The sequence below is a fragment of the Haemaphysalis longicornis genome, unplaced genomic scaffold, assembly GCF_048455015.1.
Source record: "Haemaphysalis longicornis isolate Haplotype H1 unplaced genomic scaffold, Haemaphysalis longicornis Haplotype H1 scaffold_1, whole genome shotgun sequence".
Classification (NCBI taxonomy): Eukaryota; Metazoa; Arthropoda; class Arachnida; order Ixodida; family Ixodidae; genus Haemaphysalis; species Haemaphysalis longicornis.
Window position 1 is genome coordinate 145226470 of NW_027526203.1, and position 18884 is coordinate 145245353.

Below are 18884 nucleotides of genomic sequence, written 5' to 3' on the forward strand. Positions count from 1 at the left end.
AAATACAGAAGCTAACGCCTAGCTCCGACTCTGCGCGCTCCGCGCAGGACCGGCTTCGCACGAATGGGGGTACGTCGGCAATGTTGTTTCTTCAGGAGCGGTATCAAAAATTGTATGCGATTTTAATTCTTTTCTTATGATGAAACGTTGCGCATACGGAAAATCTGATGCGGACAAGCATCAAAAGTCAACCGCGCGCAAATATCAGCAGGGAGAGCGAGCCTATGTGAGGCAGACGACAAATGCGACAGTCATTAAGCCGACGTCACGGAGACGCGCTTCGCAGCGCCGCCCGTGGTCGCGCTCACAGCCAATAGGGAAAGCTTGTGGGAGTGCCGTTTCTTGCTTCTGGCTGGACAGTGGCTGGACAGCCTCTTGCTGAACAGTACCTTTTCGGTTGAACAAGGTGGAAAGTTACTAACCGTCTGTTTCCAATCTTTTCTGTGCAGGCAATCCTTGGAGGTGCGATGCTTCGCTTGTGCGTGTCCTTCAGGACCTGTACACGCGCATGGTGGAGCTCATCGGAGTACCGCACTGCTACCTGGCGCCTGACAGCTTCCACCGCTGAACGACCTTGCTTTCGTAGCCCAACTATTGGGAACATTGCATCGAAGTTTGTGCTTAAAAAGCGTAGAGATATTGTTGAAGGCTTTACTGCTAATGCGATAGTTTTGCGATAAGAATACTTTAGATGTTGTACAGTGAACATATACTTTTTCTAAAATTGAATTTCTACACCCACTGCATACCATACAGCATCCTTCCAATCATTCTGAATTAGCTTTAGTAGCCGCGAAGGCAGCCACATCATGAACTGTACCTTTGCAGCACTGCGTACACTGTAGCATTTGTTTACCGCCATTGCCCTTTCTGTTACATAAGTTGATAGTCCGGCGACGTCTGCACGAATTCATAGTAGGCTGCAGCTGTTCAAACGCTTTCCACTACGCATTTGGTCCGCTCCTGCATGAAAGTGGGCTCGATAGGCTTGCTTCTTTCTAACATGGGGAATGAACAGCTTCGTGGCGTGCGGCTACTTTAAATGGGGGAACGATAATTTAGACGATAGCGCGTTTTTTACTAGTACAAAGCAACATTCGGGTATTAAAACTATGCAGAGGGCGAACGAAATGAATTAATAAACAACGAAAGAATACCCTGATCTCTCCATGCGGCTACTCTACGCTAACGTCCTATCTATCATAAAGATGTAATGACCACCGCAGAATGGGCTATTGCGGCAGTTTGAGGCAATAAGGCCACTTTGTATTACAATTCAGGCTATTGGGTGAGGCTGCACTGGGAGAACTCTCAGAAACAAGGATCTTTATCGCTCTCTACCATGCTTGGTCTCGCTGAGGATACATTTGAAAGAGTGGTCGCGTTTCGTATCGCCACGGTCTGTTAAATAAATTATTTTCACTGTAGTGAAGGCTGTTCATTGGTACCTTGAGGAGTGTGCTTGTTTTTTAGCGAGAGCAAAATATAACCCCGGTGCTTGAAGATTCACGGCAGGATTTTGCACGCCACAAATTTCCACTTGAAAGCAGAACAGTGGGCCCTCTCTTTTGAAATCAGGCGACGATCTCTCGCGCCCGAAGGGATCCACTTGTCTCCGCGCTATTGCCGAGGTCAAAAGGAACCATGAAAAAGTTCTACTGATGGGCGGGGCAGGCGCTAATAAATATAAGGCAACAAAATAGCACAAATAGAAAGGACGAAAATAAATTAAAAAAACATGTTTGTTCCCTCAAATCGTCAGTGAGGCATTTATAAGTTCGACGATGCTCTTCTGTGTACACATCACAGAACGCTTATTGCTTAAATATATCACATAACCGAGTTAAGAAAATACCGTCCATATGGGAGATCAAGGACCAGTTGTTGGTAGGAGGCTTCACAATTCAAAATCGCGGCACATGCAATCAGCGTTCACCATAAATAACTGTCGGAGCGCAATACAGTATCCGGGTGAGCGGCATTTGCCTGGAATTTTCGTTCTGCAATAACAGTATGCATATGTGAGTATATCATCTGCGGTTTGCAAATTTAAAATTGAATAAATGCTTGTGGTGTGGCTACGTCAACCACGTATATTAATTAAGTAAAAGTAGCATGCATGCATGATTTTGACGCGTTTCCAATACCATTTTGCGAATATATTCTGCTCTGTGTGCGTGTCTGCAACCCTTTGTAGGCTTCAGAATATACCTACACGATTTAGTGTACGGACTGAAATTTCTTGGTGTCGTCCTTAGTGACGCTATCGCGCTTATTGATAGATTGCTTCTTGATTCCTTAGTGAATGGGAGGCTTGGCGCAAAGAAGACGAGGGCGGTGACAGACGAGACAGGTGCTTTCCAAACAAGGACAAAATGTCATGTGAGGTCTGCAGCGGGAGCACAACTACAGCAGTTTCGCACAACGACCCGCAGTGTTTCTGTAATGTGACCGGACGATGTCCAAGCTTTTAAAGTTCCATTGTACGCACTTGCGGCTGTATTTATTAATCGAAAAACATTTGTTGAACGTAAAGGTGGCTGCCTGTCTGAGTCTGAAATGGCGTCCGCCAGCGCAGCAGCCTGGACGTGATTGATGAGGCGTTCCTGGTCCTCGTAACGTGCCTCCCCAGCTCGCGCTCTCTCTCTGGTATTTTGTTTATGAAGCACTTTCATTGTTGCAAAAAGGTTACATGCCGAATGTAGTCCTTTCAGAGACTTTCTTGGAGACTTCTCCACATAAGTTGCGCTTTCCATTTCCTGAACAACGTGCTTGGCGTCCGATGTTATTTATTTATTATACCTTAAGAGCCCGAAGGCATCACAAAGGGGAGTTGGGAATACACAAATAACAAGGATGACAATATTGAGTGAAAGTAGAGGCAATATCAAGAAAAAGCATCTGCTAATAAAATGTTAGCTCTGAGCTCTAAGGTAAAAAGCAAATAGCTATACTATGCAGCAATTAGAGGCAGATAAATTACAAAACATTGGTCGTATACAATGTTAGCTAAGGCGTTCGTGAACAACACCGGATTTTCTATACAGGCACTAGAGTCGGGAAGATGGTTCCAATCGGAGGACGTACGGGGAAAAATACCTGAGAGAGGACGTTAGTCCGCGCGTGGGGTATCCTGACTTTATTCTTGTAGTCTAAGCGAGAAGAAATGTAATGAAGTTCTAGGATCGATTCGCTGCGTAGTTCGGGATGATAGAATATTCTATGAAAAAGACACAGATGAAAAACTTTGCGATGAGACGCCAAGGATGGTAAGGTAAGGCTCGATTTCATGTGTGTGTCACTGGAGGTGCGGTTATGATCGGGTAGCATGTAACGGGCCGAGTTATTCTGAACTAATTCTAGTTGTTGGGTCGGTTGACTTGGCTTGAATGCCAGAATGATGCCGCATACTGAAGCGTTGGCCGAACCAGCGTCTTGCAAAGTAGTAGTTTTAGTGAATAACGTGCTCTTGAGAAATTACGTCGAAGGTATCCTATAGTCCGGGTAGCGTTAGACAACATAATCCGGGGAATGTTCGAGGTAAGATGAGCTTACAGGTGAATACCAAGATATTTGACACTTGACATATTGTTTAGAAGGGAGTTAATAATCGGGTACGAAGGTAGTGTAGTTCTCAAGTAGTTCAGGACACACGCATGTATTTGCACTTGTTAGTGTTTAGTTCCTGCAGAAGGTTTTTCACCAAGATGATACAGCGTTTAAACCTGCTGGTAATGATGTGACGTCGTTGTAGGGGATTATTTGTGGTGAATTACACAATCATCTGCGTAAAAAGTGATCTGGAAAGAAACACAATATGGTAAGTCGTTAATATAAATTAGGAAGAGAATACACCCCAATACAGAACCCTGGGGAGCACCTAAGGGAATGGCGCTTGACTAGAAGTCATAATTATTAGCTTATGGTCGTGTATTCGTCCTTGGTGGTGTGCTCTCAATATCTCAGAAATCGCGATGCTTTACTTCGGCCATGTGGTGCGGTGCAAAATTGACCGGATAAGCCTCCCAGCACCACGGAGGGCACTTCGGGATACCAAGTATTTTACCATTCAGTGCCGTAAGTCTATCAGATACGTACACAGTGGCCGAAGGCCCTCAGCGCTATCAGAGATTGAGGCGTTTATCTCGCATCTTCGGAGCTCGCTGGCTCGTCTGTGCATTACCCACCGTGTCACAGAAGGCGCGTTGATACAAGAGCGACAGTCTGCTGGTCTGGAAAAAAAACCCGCCCCAGATTCCAACTCGCGCATTGTAACGCTACTCGCCTTGTTCGTCGTACAACTGAACTACGGCTACACGCAGGTGCGCTTAAAAATAACGACTACTACGTGGACGCCTACCCCGCCATGTCGTACATTACCGTGCACTTGTTTGATCGCAGCATTCCGACCTGCTAAGCTACGTGTTTCTTGAATAATGCTTGTACAGTTCGCCCTCCCCTACCCCCTCTTCAAATATCCAATCATCAGCGACTGTTACTTAAGGCAGGAAAAGCAATGGCAAATTTGGGTTTACTACGCAAACGTTGCGCCAAGTGCCAAGTGCACTTGGCACTTGGCGCCAAGTGCTTGGTTTTCCGCTTTGGAAGAAATGGTTCGGTCGATTTGAATTCGTTATTGTCTCGACTAACTTCGGTAAACCTTCTGCTCTTGACTGACTTTGACTAACTTGGGTATGTCTTCTGCTCTTCACTGGCCTTAGCCTTTCAACAACTTCGCCTGTAGCACACGGATATGCAGCTTCAACTCTACCGAAGCGTACTCAGCAAATCATCTGAAGCCAGAATAGGGATCGCATACGCGCTATCTAGAGTAACTTTAACTCTAAGGACCTTACTAAGATTAATAAATTAATAAAACATCCCCACTCATCACGACACCAATGTCTGGGCTTTTTAAGAGAGCAAGCTCTCAAAGCTCCCACGTCTGTAATTTCGCGGTGCCGTCGCCCCTTGATGTAACCCAGCGAACGAAGAGGACACCGAAGGCAGATGAGCTAGAGCGAGTAGGCAAGCGTGGGGAGCAAGCATGATTAAAGTGTGTGAGGGAGGGCCGTACGTCGAGGCCACGCAACACCTGTTTGGGAAAACCGACTTTGGGTATAGGGACGCCCGAGAAAAGAGACGCACCCGCCGCGGTGGCACACTGGATAAGGTGTTACGCTGCTGAGGACGAGGACGCGGGTTCGATTCCAGCCGCTGTGGCCGCTTTTCTGATGGAGGCGAGAAGGAAAAACGCCCGTGTGTAGGAGATTTCGGTGCACGTTAAAGATGCCCAGGTGGTAAAAATTAATCCGGAGCCCTCGACTATAGCGCGTCTCAGCGCCCGCGTTGCGTCGGCGCGTTAGACTCTACAATAAATCAATCAATGAGAAAAGATACTCAAAACCCGGGATCCATGAAAACAAGGGTTTTGTTCTTTCAAGGTCACAAAAAGCACAGAAGGCCAGCACGCGCTGCGTGTTGCACGTGCATCGGTCCTTCGTCGTCCTCTTCATTACGTGGCTGATTGGAACCACCTCACATTAGCGCGGGAGGTTCAAACACGATTTACAACAATATGCTTGGGGGCGAAGACGCGCTGCGAGATAACGCTGGAGTAGCGTGAACCGTCGTGCGTTCGCTGATCACGCTATCACTTCCTGAGACACGGCTACTACGCGCCGTGACTGAAAAGACTGCGCTTCCTGCTGTGCTCAAACTTTGCATTAGGAAGTATCGTAATCGTCAGGGAATTTTTCGCTTCAACATCGAGTTTCAATAATCATTTGGACCATTTGGTCGGCTGTTCTGATCGGCGAGGTGCCGTCAAGCCAATTCCAAAAAAAAAAAAAGGAAGTCGTAAACGCAATAGAAAATCGACAAGGAGGAGGCAGAAAGGGAAAACGCCACTTTTGAATCGGTTTTATCACGTAGGTTCGCATAAATGCACCCAGAGTAGTTGAAACGTCGGCTAGATGTCTCAGATTTTGCCTACAAAGTAATGCCACAATGCTTACAAATCACTTGTGTCACTTTAAATATCACTTGCTGCCGCACTAAGATTCATTCTTAGATTGGAGTTTTGATTCATGTTGTTTTAGCGAGGTAAGGTGCGTGATTTCAGCCAACCACCTTATCTTGCTCGGGGAAAAGATGGAAGCAACGAAAAGGCACAGATCGTCTCTCTGAGTTTGCAAACGTCAGGGGTGACTGGGGAACCACGTCGCATTTCTCGGAAGGTGAACTGCCTGCAGAAATCGTAAAAGGGGAGTGGTCGTGCGCAGCAAGGGTGCAAGAGGAGTGTGAGCACCTCGCTGTGGCTCTCGTCTGCTACTACAGGTAACTCTTATTGTTTTGACTACCACTGTTCGGGCTGAGATGAAGCTTCGTCGTAGCCTCAATAATGATAGTCTGGTGAGAGCACAAACTGCAGAAAAAAATATGAATTGGAAGGGACATACCAAAAAGAGCTCTTTGGGTTTTTTGTTACGCTCGTATCTGTTTTGCGGGGTTGGTTTAGAAACGGACACCTGCAACTGGCAAAAGTCTAGACGAAAGCGCCCTTAAAAAAAAAAGCGCGATGCCTGTGTTTGTTTTTAAATCGCGGCAGTTTTTCAGATTTTGTCCTGTATTGTGAGCTTTCGGGCTGCATGAATTATGTTGTGGGCTCGGTCCTCGTCGCGGAGGCTGTATTTCCGATGGACGCGAAAAACGGAGATGCCGCATATTCGAGGTATGGACGTTCAACTCGGCAATTTCTGTAGTATTGACAGGACGGAGTGTCGGTGCTTCTCGCAAGTGCCTGAGCGGGCGACAATCGCCTTAAAATTTCAACAGCGCTCCATGTCTTATAGCACGTAAAATGTAAACAGCCCTCCATGTCACATATCACTATTTCATTAAGTTTGGTAAATGGTGTGTCACGGTGTGTTGACTTGAATACATATTACCAGCAAAAAGACGCGGACCACGAAAGGAGCGGACAGAACAATCGTTGGCAGCAGACAGCGATCGCACTGATAGCCCACCTCTCACCATTCACTGTGTGTATTTGCACGATACTGCCCGATATTTTTTTCACACTATTGTGATACCTGCCTTTTTGGTTTGTTCGAAATGACCATTTCAATTTATGGCACATTCTGGTCACTTTGAACAATTTGAAATGAATATATGTTCAAATTATAATTCTGTTGCACTAATACGTAATAGGATGACTCAGTTTTATTCTCGTGTTTTATTTAAATATGGTTGACTTCCATTAATTCTGCGTGTTTCATAATTCAGTAACACTGAGGGGCCCCGGCATATATTCAGACATTACTAGAGAAAAAAAAACACAGTTTGCATGTTCATTCACAACCTATCGGCTAATCTTACCGCTATCTGACGGGTAAGTCATATTTCGACCTATGGACATGGAACAGTACTAAAAGTAATCATGCTGAGAGTCTGAAACACTGAGCAAGTTGAGCAACCATTTTGCGTAAGGCATTTTGCAGTAAGCTGTTAAATAACCTTGACTTCATGGTGGATGTTATGCATTACTGCGTTTGGTTGTAGCATGATGCGGTAGCAGCGTTTAACAACTGGTGCCTTCGTTAAGGCGGTTACGCATGCTGGAATGCCAAAACGCAAGGAAGTGGCCATTTCGAGCAAGTAATAGAAATTTAATTGAGTTTGCTTGTTTTATTCGTCCAGAGCTTAACGTACTGCAAGGATGGAGTTAACAACATCGACTGGAGCTATCCAAGTTTATGTATTTGCTGTACGAGTAACGTAAAGTTAAGTACAACTTCATATGTAATAATCAATGTTTCTGCGGTTTTTCAGGGTTGGACTGCACGCGCTACAGCTGCTAAGCTGCACCGACGTGGACTAATCGTAGGGGACTGGCCATAGTCTCACATAGGCTGTAACCAGACCCCCTTATAGCTCCACTCAGGATAATCCGGGGAATGACTTCACATTCGAATCGTCCAGGGTGTACAGAATGTTTGTATCAGAAGGTTTGTCAATTTTCACAGCAGCTTGAGACGCCAGTTCTGCAAGGGCCACTGCAGTGTCTTGCTCTTCAGAAGTGAATGTGGGACTCTTGTACGTGTCCTGAAAACAGGGATAGAAAAGAAAACAAGAAGAAAAGGAACTTTTGGTGCAGCTGATGCAAAATGTGTTTTGTTCAAGTAACTAGCACCAAAGAGCATTGCGCTGTACTGCGACTATGAAGGTGACAATCATGAACAGCTTACTGGCTCCACTGTGGAACGAAGGACTCTCCTATCGACCTCCAACCGCCCAAGATGACGTGCAGCTTTGTTTAATTGAATGGTTCGGAAGGCCACACCTTTGCGCAATTTTTGTTGCTGGGGACATCTGATCATCATGAAAAAGTAATTGCTTGATGGAGATAATTTTTAATGGTCTCTGTACCGCGCAATAAAGTGATGTGACAAGGACTATATGGCATACTTGAGGGAGCAGCCAAATATTAGCGGTCAGCACAGTGACTCCACATAGCGCCCTGGGAAAAACGGAAGATTGGAACCACTAAAACACTTTTCAGAGCTTTTCATGTGTTCCTGCGCGATGGTGTAGGGATGATGTTTGTTGGGTGCATAATGAGTTCGGGTTATTTGAGCTTATCTGAACAGCAGGTACAATTTGCCCAATTTTTTAGTTGCACCATTTATGCACAACTCTAAAATGGCGCAGCGTCCTCGCCACGCCCGCATTCGCCTGTGGTTCGGTTTTGTTTTTCTTGACGATTTTGCTGTGAAGCACATAAAAGTGGCCCTGACCAAGAACAGGAGGTAGGAAAGAAAAGGGACGGTTATGCAGAGTACAGACAGTCAAGAAAGCAGCAAGAGCATTCTAGCAGGAGGGCAGGTCATTAGAGAGCATGTAGCCGGTTTTGTGCAGAAATTTGACTGTAAGCTCTTGACACATGCTGTCTTGCACCCAGCCGTTTTATTGATCTGGTTTACCACACCAGACACCAGCCTCCATGAGGGCAGTGTTTCTTGCGGTCTTTGTGCCCAGCCACGTACACAGCAGATAGTTAACCTGCGGTTCAGCCACTAAGCCGGCCACGTAGGATAGGTTTTTTATCGTGCGCTGTGAGTTGACAAATCTAGGCGACTTAAATTGTGGGGCCACTCCAGCTCAAGACCTCCGCCCACAAGCATATGCTAATAACTGGTTAAAGGAAGTGTTTCTTTTGTATGTGTGGCCTGTTTTACGACGTATGTGCCTGAATAAACATTCATTGTGGGCAGTATATTTCAGTAGAAATGGAAATAGCATTGCAAAAATACACGTTTTTGCTGATTGAAACCCATGCAACACACACGTGATATATAGAAACGGCCAATAAAAAGAATGACTATGGCCTATACTTGGACATCTGAATGGCCATGTGATCCAGGACAATACCCACATATTGCCACATGGCACATTTTCTCGCCCGGGATTCCATTTATTAATTTAAAGCGTCAACTTAGAATTTACGAAATAAAATGTTGACCCCGGGGACACCATAATCCCACAGCTGCATGTCCACAGACGTCACTGTTGGTCATATCACCTTCGTATGATTGCTGCATTTTTTTGTTGGCTCTGCATTCGGAATTTTTACACTAGAACATAAAAGTAGGCTTGAAGCTTCAGAACACCTAGTGTGCAGAAATGGGCTGATTCTTTCGGTGCCATGACTAGGAACGCCTGCTGTTAGGTGTCGTGACTAACCTGTGACACAACATGGAAGAAGGTGGTCCTCCAACCTACCATCCTCCTGGAAAATGGTAGTATTCAACGTTGACACGACAAATGATGTTGGTTGAAAAATCATAGAAAATGAGCACTGTTGTGTCACCTGAACATCGCAAGTGCCAGCAATGCTGATCAATGACCTGTCAAGGATCTCTTAGGTGCACACTCAGTCGTAGATGTCTACCTACCCTAATTCCGAAAGAAAACGTAAAAGAGAATGGTTGCTGGTTGTATTTTTATGGAGGGTTGCAGCTGCCAGCTTACCGAAGCTTCAGAAACATTCTCCACTTACGGTCACAGTTGTGGATCGAGCTTTACGCGGGGCGACCGGGCATACGCGCATTTGAGGCCCGCTCCAAGCAAGGATAACAAAATTGGGCCAGGACCATAGACTGAATTTCACTGCTTTGGCCCACCTAAGCTTGAACGTAGCTGAAACTCGGCTCGATCTTTGCTTAAACGTTTTATAAGCACACAGACACACACACACACACACACACACACACACACACACACACACACACACACACACACACACACACACACACACACACACACACACACACACACACACACACACACACAAGATTTATTCAAATACATATGTTTATTTGCTTTTAGCATTGCTTAGCCGGTTCTTCATCCTTTGATTCATCAACCATTCTCCACGCAGGCTAATGTCTTCTCGCCCTGTATGACCCCCATACACTTCACTATGTCATCTCCTCAAAGGACAGCAGACTTGTCGGATTCGTCATCAGCGAGTTCGCATCGGAAACCCTTCTTTGCCGTTCAAGCAGTCACTAATCTCGCCATAAATCATCATGCGTTCCCCAGTAAACTCGGCACAGTTTGGCCCCTTCTTACTCTTTACCACAGCTGCTTTGTGATCGCTATGCTATGCGGCAAGAGGTGGGCATAACATATTTATGCTATCTTCTACGACACTCCTAATGAACAAGTCTATGCAACTGCCCCGCAAAGTAGTTGCATCACTTCCCCAGATCTAAGTTAAGTGCCACTGTCCAAACTGCCTCCTCGACACTCCTCACATCACTATGACTGACGTCAGGAGACAAGAATATTACAAGCACTTTTACACAGTCCCTAATGTTAACGGCAGCTGCCTCCCAAACGTGTACCCGCTACACATGTCCAGCGACACTAATTCTGCTACCTCGTCTCACATACACTCCAACCCCTCCAGGAGGTCGTTCAGCTCTGTTTTTTATGACGGCACAATCATTTGTCAACCTATTCGTAAATTTGAAGTCTCAGTAAAGCACATTGCATCCGCTCTCTGTAGCATGTCATCATGAATCACATCTGTAGCGTGCATGTGAACAGAGTTCACATTCAGGACTGCAACGGCATACCTATCTTCGCCAATCTTGTCAAGACTTTCGCAGTGAAGTCTCCCCACTGCGCTAAGCGGATGCTTGATCAATATGTCAAACTCTACAGCAAGACACTTGTCAGCGTATTTTTTGCCATGGGAGAACTTAATCTCCTTCCCCATTAATCAAGTATAGCTTAGCAAGGTCAGTGCACGTGCTAAGCTCCACGTAGTCAAGCTTCTGCGGATGCTTCTTACTGCAGTCGCACGCCACACTTTCATACGTAGCTCCCTGCAGTTTGTGAACCATCATTGCACTTGCTTGTATTATCGGGTATTGCCTCCTTTTGCAAGCTCCGCCAGTCTTCCTATCAATCCTCACGGCGGACTGCCTAGGCTGTGTGGGAACCCACTCTACGCCAATAAAAAGTCAACTGCCCCATGCGTTGGCAGGCAGACCCCGTCTATTCAGCCTGGCAAGTCTCCCTGTTGCCGGAATGTTTTGGAAAGCCAACCCTGTTCGAGTCAGACCTGCATAGCATCAGCACTCCCGCGGCCCCGTTTACAGGGCACCAAGCATGTCGACGTTCGTAGTGAGCACATAGGGCTTTCTAATCACAAGCATAACTATGTCAGGCAGATTTGCCATGCAGGTGCCCGTCATCTTCAAAACCTTGTCAACCAGCTTGTACTCCTCGATATGCGTTCGACAGACGAGAAGGTGTCCCGCGCTAGAACTTCATTGCATTTCGATCGGCCGTGGTGCTTGTTCGCGGCTTCATTAAAGAGACCCCGCAACACTTACCGTCGACTACTCGGAATGTATTTTAAGGTAAAGTCTATCATCCAAGCAATCTCCTCCCGCAAGAATTATGAACATCCGTTCACTATCACCGAGACTACGCGCGATGAAAAATCGCGCATAATTGTTCCCTCTCAACTTGACCGCGGATAACGCGACGAAAGCTGCGCGCTCTCTCCCGGAGGCGTATTCCCAAACCATATCCCGTAAGGGCCCAGACCGACCGCACCCCCTAAGCAGGGGCGCAGCCAATGAGGTTAAAAAAAATGGAATTTTTTAACCTCCTTGGACGCAGCACCGTGACGTCTCTACCTATATGTGCGCGACTTCATGCGAGGTGGATTTTTTCTTTTTTCCCCCTCACCTCGTTTCGGCTGCTTTGCGGGCGGCCGATGGTTTCGCTCCTTGGGCGGGGCTGGCCTGCGGCGCTGGGGAAGCTGACGCAGATGTGATAGAAGTTAACCTTTTGTACCTGAGCCCCTGATCTCTCCGCGCTCTTCTTGCGCGCCTGCAAGTTGACGCTGACCTCCGATCGTGTTCCTAGATAAGCGTTCGGCTCGGTGCTCGAAGTGCGCGCGCGCAGATGGACGCTTTCACGTACATGTGGCAATTATACAAGTCCCGGAAAGCAAACACTCTCATAAAAATGAAGACAAAAATTTGTTTTGATCTTTTGTGATCGCGCTGCTTTGCGGCGGCCGATGGTTTCCTCCTAGCACAAGCCTGGCGTATGCGCTGGGAAGATGAAGCTCGCTCCCCGCGCTCTCTTGTGCGCCGTCAGTCGCTCGTCTCCCAACCTAGTTAAGCTAGCGCTCGGCGCTTTGCTCAAAGTTCGCGTGCGGATGGATGCTTTTGCACGTACATATGTAGTTTTTGTTTACGTTGCGGAAGGCAAGCACTCCCAATAAAGTGAAGGCAAAAATGTTTTTTTTTTGTCTTGGGTCGTCCTTTGGACTCCCTACCGAAGCGCAGAATGTTTGCTCTCATTCGGTCGAAAGCACACGCGTACGTCGGTCGCTCGTCTGCAGCGAACATCAGCGAGCGTGTTATTCGCCATACTCGTCTGTGCCTCGCACTCGCGCAGAACTGCCCATCACAGGGTCCGTTCTCATAATTGTGTGCGCCACGAGCGTCCCCCGCGCATTCACGCGATGGTAGCGAAGCTTATAACTTCTGCTTCATGAATAAGCACGAGCAGCCGCTCGAGGTCGTCAGAGATGGCCTCGCGTCAACAAATCATGAGTCTGTGTATCGCGCGAACCTGTCTGACGAAGTAGTACTCAACGCCTTCATGGACACGTAGAGCGGGTGCACCAACACAACCTGGATTGTCCAAAAGGTCCAGAAACGGGGCGAAATGTATGTTTTTCGATACGAAGCGTTGTAATACGGGAGGCGGCGTTTTGCAACTTGTGTTGTACTATTTATATTTTTATTCCTGCTATTTCTTGTTTATACATTTGTATACTTTTTTGCGTGTGTGGGGCTTACAGTTGAGGCGCGAGCTGTGACACAATGCTGGCGAATTAAAAGGCCAGACACTACAGAAATATATATATGTGGTAGCTAAAAAAGCGTCGCAGGAAACAGACACAAACTGCTGATCTATACCCATCAGTGTATCTCTAAAAGTGGCAATTTTTTGCCGCTATTTGGACTCCGAGATCACTATCGCAAAAATAGTGCGCCAAGGAGATAAATTTTTTACTTATTTTTATCTCTGCTGCGACTACCGTGACTTCAAGCTCACGGGCAATTACTCATTAGTCCCAGCGAAAAGAATATACGTATCTGAGTGAGTGTAACACTGTATTAAATGAGAGGCCATGGGGCCCTGGGGGAGCAAGGATGAGAGGAAAAGGGGAAGGTCACAACTCGCACAATGAACACAGTTGCAGTCTTGGGGTCCTAATCGCAAAATGAACACATTAAAGTCAGTCAGTGGCAGCAAAACGCACAGTTCACACTTAAATGTACAGTTCACACTGTGGACAATGCGGTTCACACTGAAAACAGTGCACGCTGCAGACAGTTCACATTGTATACCGAACGGGGAAGTCGGCCAGGCTGCTACACAAATTTGTAGAGTCTGCTTTCAAGGGCGTACTCGGTAATTGCTTCTGGTGCGGTGGGATCGTCACGGACCCGACTAACATGTTCCTGTTCAGTCGCAGGGGCGGGACCTAGAGTTAAAAGCTGGTGGCGATTACGGTCGAATAATGGACAGAGCCAAATTAAGTGGTAATGATTTGGTGTGCCTTCCCGATTACAGGGGGAGGGGGGAAATCAGCGCCATTCGGATCCTGCTGGAGCTGTCTATTTATAAATAAGGTATCTTATGCAGCAAAATCTCTGTGTGCATGAAGCACAAATTGTTAAAAATAACTAATCGACATTGGCAACAGTGTGAGTGGTAGCACGCGTGATTACTGATATCAAACTCGGCCTGATGGCTTCAGTGAAGAGACTGTGGTCAATAGCCCTGTACAGAAGACATATATCAAACTCCTCGAGTACTTCAGTTGCTGTACAATCCAACTATTACTTAGCCCTTGGTTGGTATATATTTTCGATATTGTTTCCCTAAATTGTTATGACCAGCAGTGCAAATTATGCAGAATTCATGACCGAGTGTAAAACGTGTACGTTTGAGCTGGTGTCTTTTTTATCAACGTATCACCCTTACAAGAACAATTTACACCTTCCATTGCTGTTAACAAAATGTCAATGTTTTCGTTAGTGGCACTGTTCCTGATAAAGAATAATGCAATGAAGTTAATGTTAACGAAATTCAATGTAACAGTGCTTATGAAAGTGCCAAAATGTAGCAGCTCATGCAGCTGTAATATTTCGCAAGGGTAGGACAGTTTGTAAATGTAGTCATTGGCTGCCTTTCTTGTAATCCTTACCTGCAGCACCGAATCGTGTTTTGAGGTGTGTATATAGTGAAAGAGCACCCAACTCAATTGTATACCCTTCTGTGTGCTGTAGAATGAGCTTTCAATGAGGGTGTTTGCTTTCCGGAACGTGTATAATTGCCACATGTGCGTGAAAGCGTCCATCCGCGCGCGCGCACTTCGAGCACCGAGTCGAGCGCTTATCTAGGAACACGGTCGGAGGTCAGCGTTAACTTGCAGGTGCCCAAGAAGAGCGCGGAGAGATCAGGGGCTCAGGTACAAAAGGTTAGCTTCTACCACATGTGCGTCAGCTTCCCCAGCGCCGCACGCCAGCCCCGCCCACGGAGCGAAACCATCGGCCGCCTGCCAAGCAGCCGAAACGAGGGGAGGGGGAAAAAAGAAAAAATCCACCTCGCATGAAGTCGCGCACATATAGGTAGAGACGTCAAGGGTGCTGCGTCCAAGGAAGTTAAAAAATTGCATTTTTTTTAACTCATTGGCTGCGCCCCTGCTTAGGGGGTGTGGTCGGCTTGGGCCCCTACGGGATATGGTTTGGGAATACGCCTCCCGGAGAAGGGGGCGGCTCGCGGCGTCTTCTCCGGTGGCCTTCGATATATGACATGCCGGGGAGCTTTCCCCTTTTCTCCGAAGCGTGGAGGGGTGTATTTCTGGTTAGGTGCCACAAAAAAGCAGGCATGGCTGCCTGCTCGCAAGCGCGCTCGGGCTGGTAGGGCGTTTTCGAAGCAATAAACGTTTGTTGTCGAGTGGCCTGGTTGAAAGGGAAGTATTGAGCTCATCACTCAAACTCCGCGCGCAGTAAACACACAAAAGAAACGGCAAAACTGTGCCTACAGGTTCAGGCATAGAAGAGGGTCGCACACAGCGGCGACGGCAGCGGATCGTCACAGGAAATGGGAGGAATTAGCCGCGAAGTTGACCAGTGAAAGCCGATCGGACAGCCATGACCCGAATGACGTCGTATAGGCCATGCGAGGTGTGTATAAAGAGGAGAACTGAAGAGAGTGCGGTCGGTTTTTTCGCGTCTTTTACAGCGATTTGCGCGCTCACCACTTCACGTGCACGTGTAATATTTGGCTCAGGTATTCCTGGCAGTGTAATCTAAACGTTGCGAAGGTTAACTTGCACTGCTCAAAGAGTGTTGCACTGTCCCTTTAAAGGAGCCATGAAGAGAAAGATTTCGTGTTTTATAGTGCCCCCAGCGCTTGTCCGAATGCAAACGATGCTTTATTCACTGCGAAATTAATTAATTGAAGTTAAAATTTTATTTTCGCGCTACATCATGGGTTTTCGTGGTCTGCAATCACATCACAGGTCCGTGTTTACCGTTAGTGAACCTAGGTGGCGCCATCACACCGTAGCAAGCCGTTTTCTGCTTTTGGTTTGTTTGTGAACGTATTTGTACCTGGCATGTTTTGTTCGAGGAGACAATGGTTAATGGTTTCGTGAAACATGGTGCTCGCTCGAAGAATACGGTCACGTAAGACATCGTCGCTTGCATCAATCGTCCAGTGTCGTCTGAAACAACCCCAAAGCCCGGCAGACCTGTGCAGCTAAACCAAGCATAGTGCGCGCAGTACCAACAGCAGTACGCATCGGTACTTCTATGTTTACGTGTGCTTTCGTTACTTCCACTGTTTGTCCCACCATTCTTTGGGCTTTCAAAAGAATGCGCCCTAAATTTAAGCGCAAATACCTCGTTCAGCAAGCTTATAAGCTCTGCCTAATTTGCGTTTGCTTTTGCCGCCCTCCACCAATGGCAGAGCTGGCTGGTATGACATCGTAGGTTCTGTTGCGAGAAATGAGCTGGTGGGTCGCATGGCCATTCCCTTTTTTCCTAATTATATAGCTTATTTGAGCGAAGTTTACGTTAAAAGTGGTTTCAGTATGATTCTAATAAGGCAATCTTTTGAACGAACCAAACTTGTGTTTTCTCTTCATGGCTCCTTTAAAGTTTAAAGTAGGAGTCCCATCGGGAGCAAAAAATCTTGGCGTCCTTTTCGTCCAGAAACTTTCACTTACAGCGATCTCGTCCGGTACGAGTCGCCTTCTGTTGCCGATGTTGGTGATAATCCTGAAGAAGCACAAGTTCTTCTGCCTTAATACCTGTACCAGAGAAAGGTAGGACACACTGTGCCTCTTTACTTCGGAAGAAAAGACTCCGTTATAGTTCTTCGTCGTTATTAAGTCTCACTGGCTCTAACCGACGGGAGCTGTCTCAAGTGTCGAGCGAGAGTGATGTTAAACTCTCCAAATGGTTCAGGTCAGCTTGAAGGCAGAATGAAGAGTGGTCCCGCCTAATGCACCCGCAGCCTTGCCCGTACTAGCATATACCACAAACGCATTCTACGACAGGTTGTGATTGAATCGATTTGAAATGTTCATCGCCCACATGAAGACAAAGGCGTTCCCACACTCAGCCAGTCCAGTGAAGACACCAAGAGGATCGGAGCCTTTCGTCTTTTACCTGTGTATAATCTCTCGCATAAACTTCATACACCTCCTTGTTTTTTAGTGTCATGATGTCAATAAATGTACTGATGTCCATGATGTCCTTAAGTTTCTTCACTACCGCACAAGATCTGACCTCCCTCAAAGTCGCGTTGAACTTTGCGCCACCTAGAACATCTTCGACTCCATGGTCAGTCTATATTTCTTCTTTCCTTACCTCGGCACCCGCGCTTCAGTGCTCTTTGCTAGCCAAGAACTGGCATCGCAATGGGCATCGTTGTGGATTTTCTTTTGCCGATTTACAATCATGTCCAAGTTTTCGTGGTGTCTTCAAGTAAGCGTTCCCATCCAGGAGCTCCACCGCTTAGCTTCGGAACGGAAAGAAGAGCGTGACTTGCTCTTGCTGATAGTTCATGGAATCATCCTGCATGTAATGCCTCTAGCGAATGATTCAGTCTTTCATGCGCTGGACAGGTTTTCTGGGGGTTGTTGGAAGTGGAACTTACAATCTCGGCAAGGTACATATTCGCAAACTCTTTGATCTTCGCTCATACTTCTCAATGACATTCTCATTCCACAAATCGGTAGAAGGGAAAGGCAGATTGGTAAGCTCGGCTTTGGTGTGGCGAATGCACACCCCCTGCTCGTGGTAGCACGTCAGAATGTGCACAACTTCGCGACTCTTCTCAGACATGTTCTGCAGCAGGCAAAACCAAGCAGCGTCATGTAATGACAATTCAACTTCTTTTAGCTTGTTGAATCCCAGCGCCTTGATTGTCTTGGGATACTCCATATCAGGGTGTTCCTGGGCCATCTTATGGACAGCTATACGTTCCTCTGCCAGCCTTATTGACATGGCCTACCACATATATTGCACAAGCATAGATAATCTCTTGCAGATCCATGTTCCAGTCGAGGATAGAATCTATCCTTGGATTGAAGGCCTAGGCCCACTTCTGGGCAGGCGTCTGCTCATACAGGACACAGTTTGGATACCGAAACGCGAAGATTCTGGAAATAGCAATCATCGTCTCGCACGCCAAACTTGGCCTATAACTTGTATATGTGGTCGTACTGCGTATTCTCAAGCGCCTCGGGGATCCCGTTATACCTATGTTTCGGCTGCTCGATTCACTTCGTCTCATGGTCATCGTCGGTAGGCGGGAAGTGCAGAGTCACCCTAGTGTTGTTGTTAGGAATGAATGGCGCACCAAAGCGACACATGATGCGTCCTCTCTTGCAGCACTTATGCGTATGGACATGCATCTGCGGTCGCTCTCGGTGAAGCACGGAAACTTTAAGCGAAGCGAATGTAGTGATCATCTTGATCTTGTCTGGCATATCACCCGACAGTTCCTCTTCGGGGGCTTCGTCCAGACAAAGCAATAAATCTACATCGGAGCTCCGTTTGTGTCGGAATTCTACACGCTTAAAGTGCTCGTTCCCAAAGTAAGGTCTAAAGTGAAACATCGCCTATCCTTTGAATGTTTTAGATGACACTGAACATGCGGCTGCAGTATATGGCGCTGGCAACCAGCTCGCTATTGCACAAATGGACCACAGCCATGTATGTCAGCTCGTCAATCTGCCTCGCAACTTCAACACTTCCCGC

The 18884-nt window shown here is 46.9% G+C and overlaps 1 protein-coding gene across 1 annotated transcript in view; it reads left to right on the forward strand.

Annotated features, from left to right (window-relative positions):
- Positions 1-7679, forward strand: part of LOC144137591 (uncharacterized) — a 124453-nt gene extending 116774 nt beyond the window's left edge. The window contains exon 2 of the mRNA XM_077669517.1: positions 450-7679. Coding sequence (XP_077525643.1) covers positions 450-568 — 119 coding nt within the window. The 3' untranslated portion in view covers positions 569-7679. The remainder of the gene's footprint in view (positions 1-449) is intronic.
- Positions 7680-18884: the final 11205 nt, after the last annotated feature.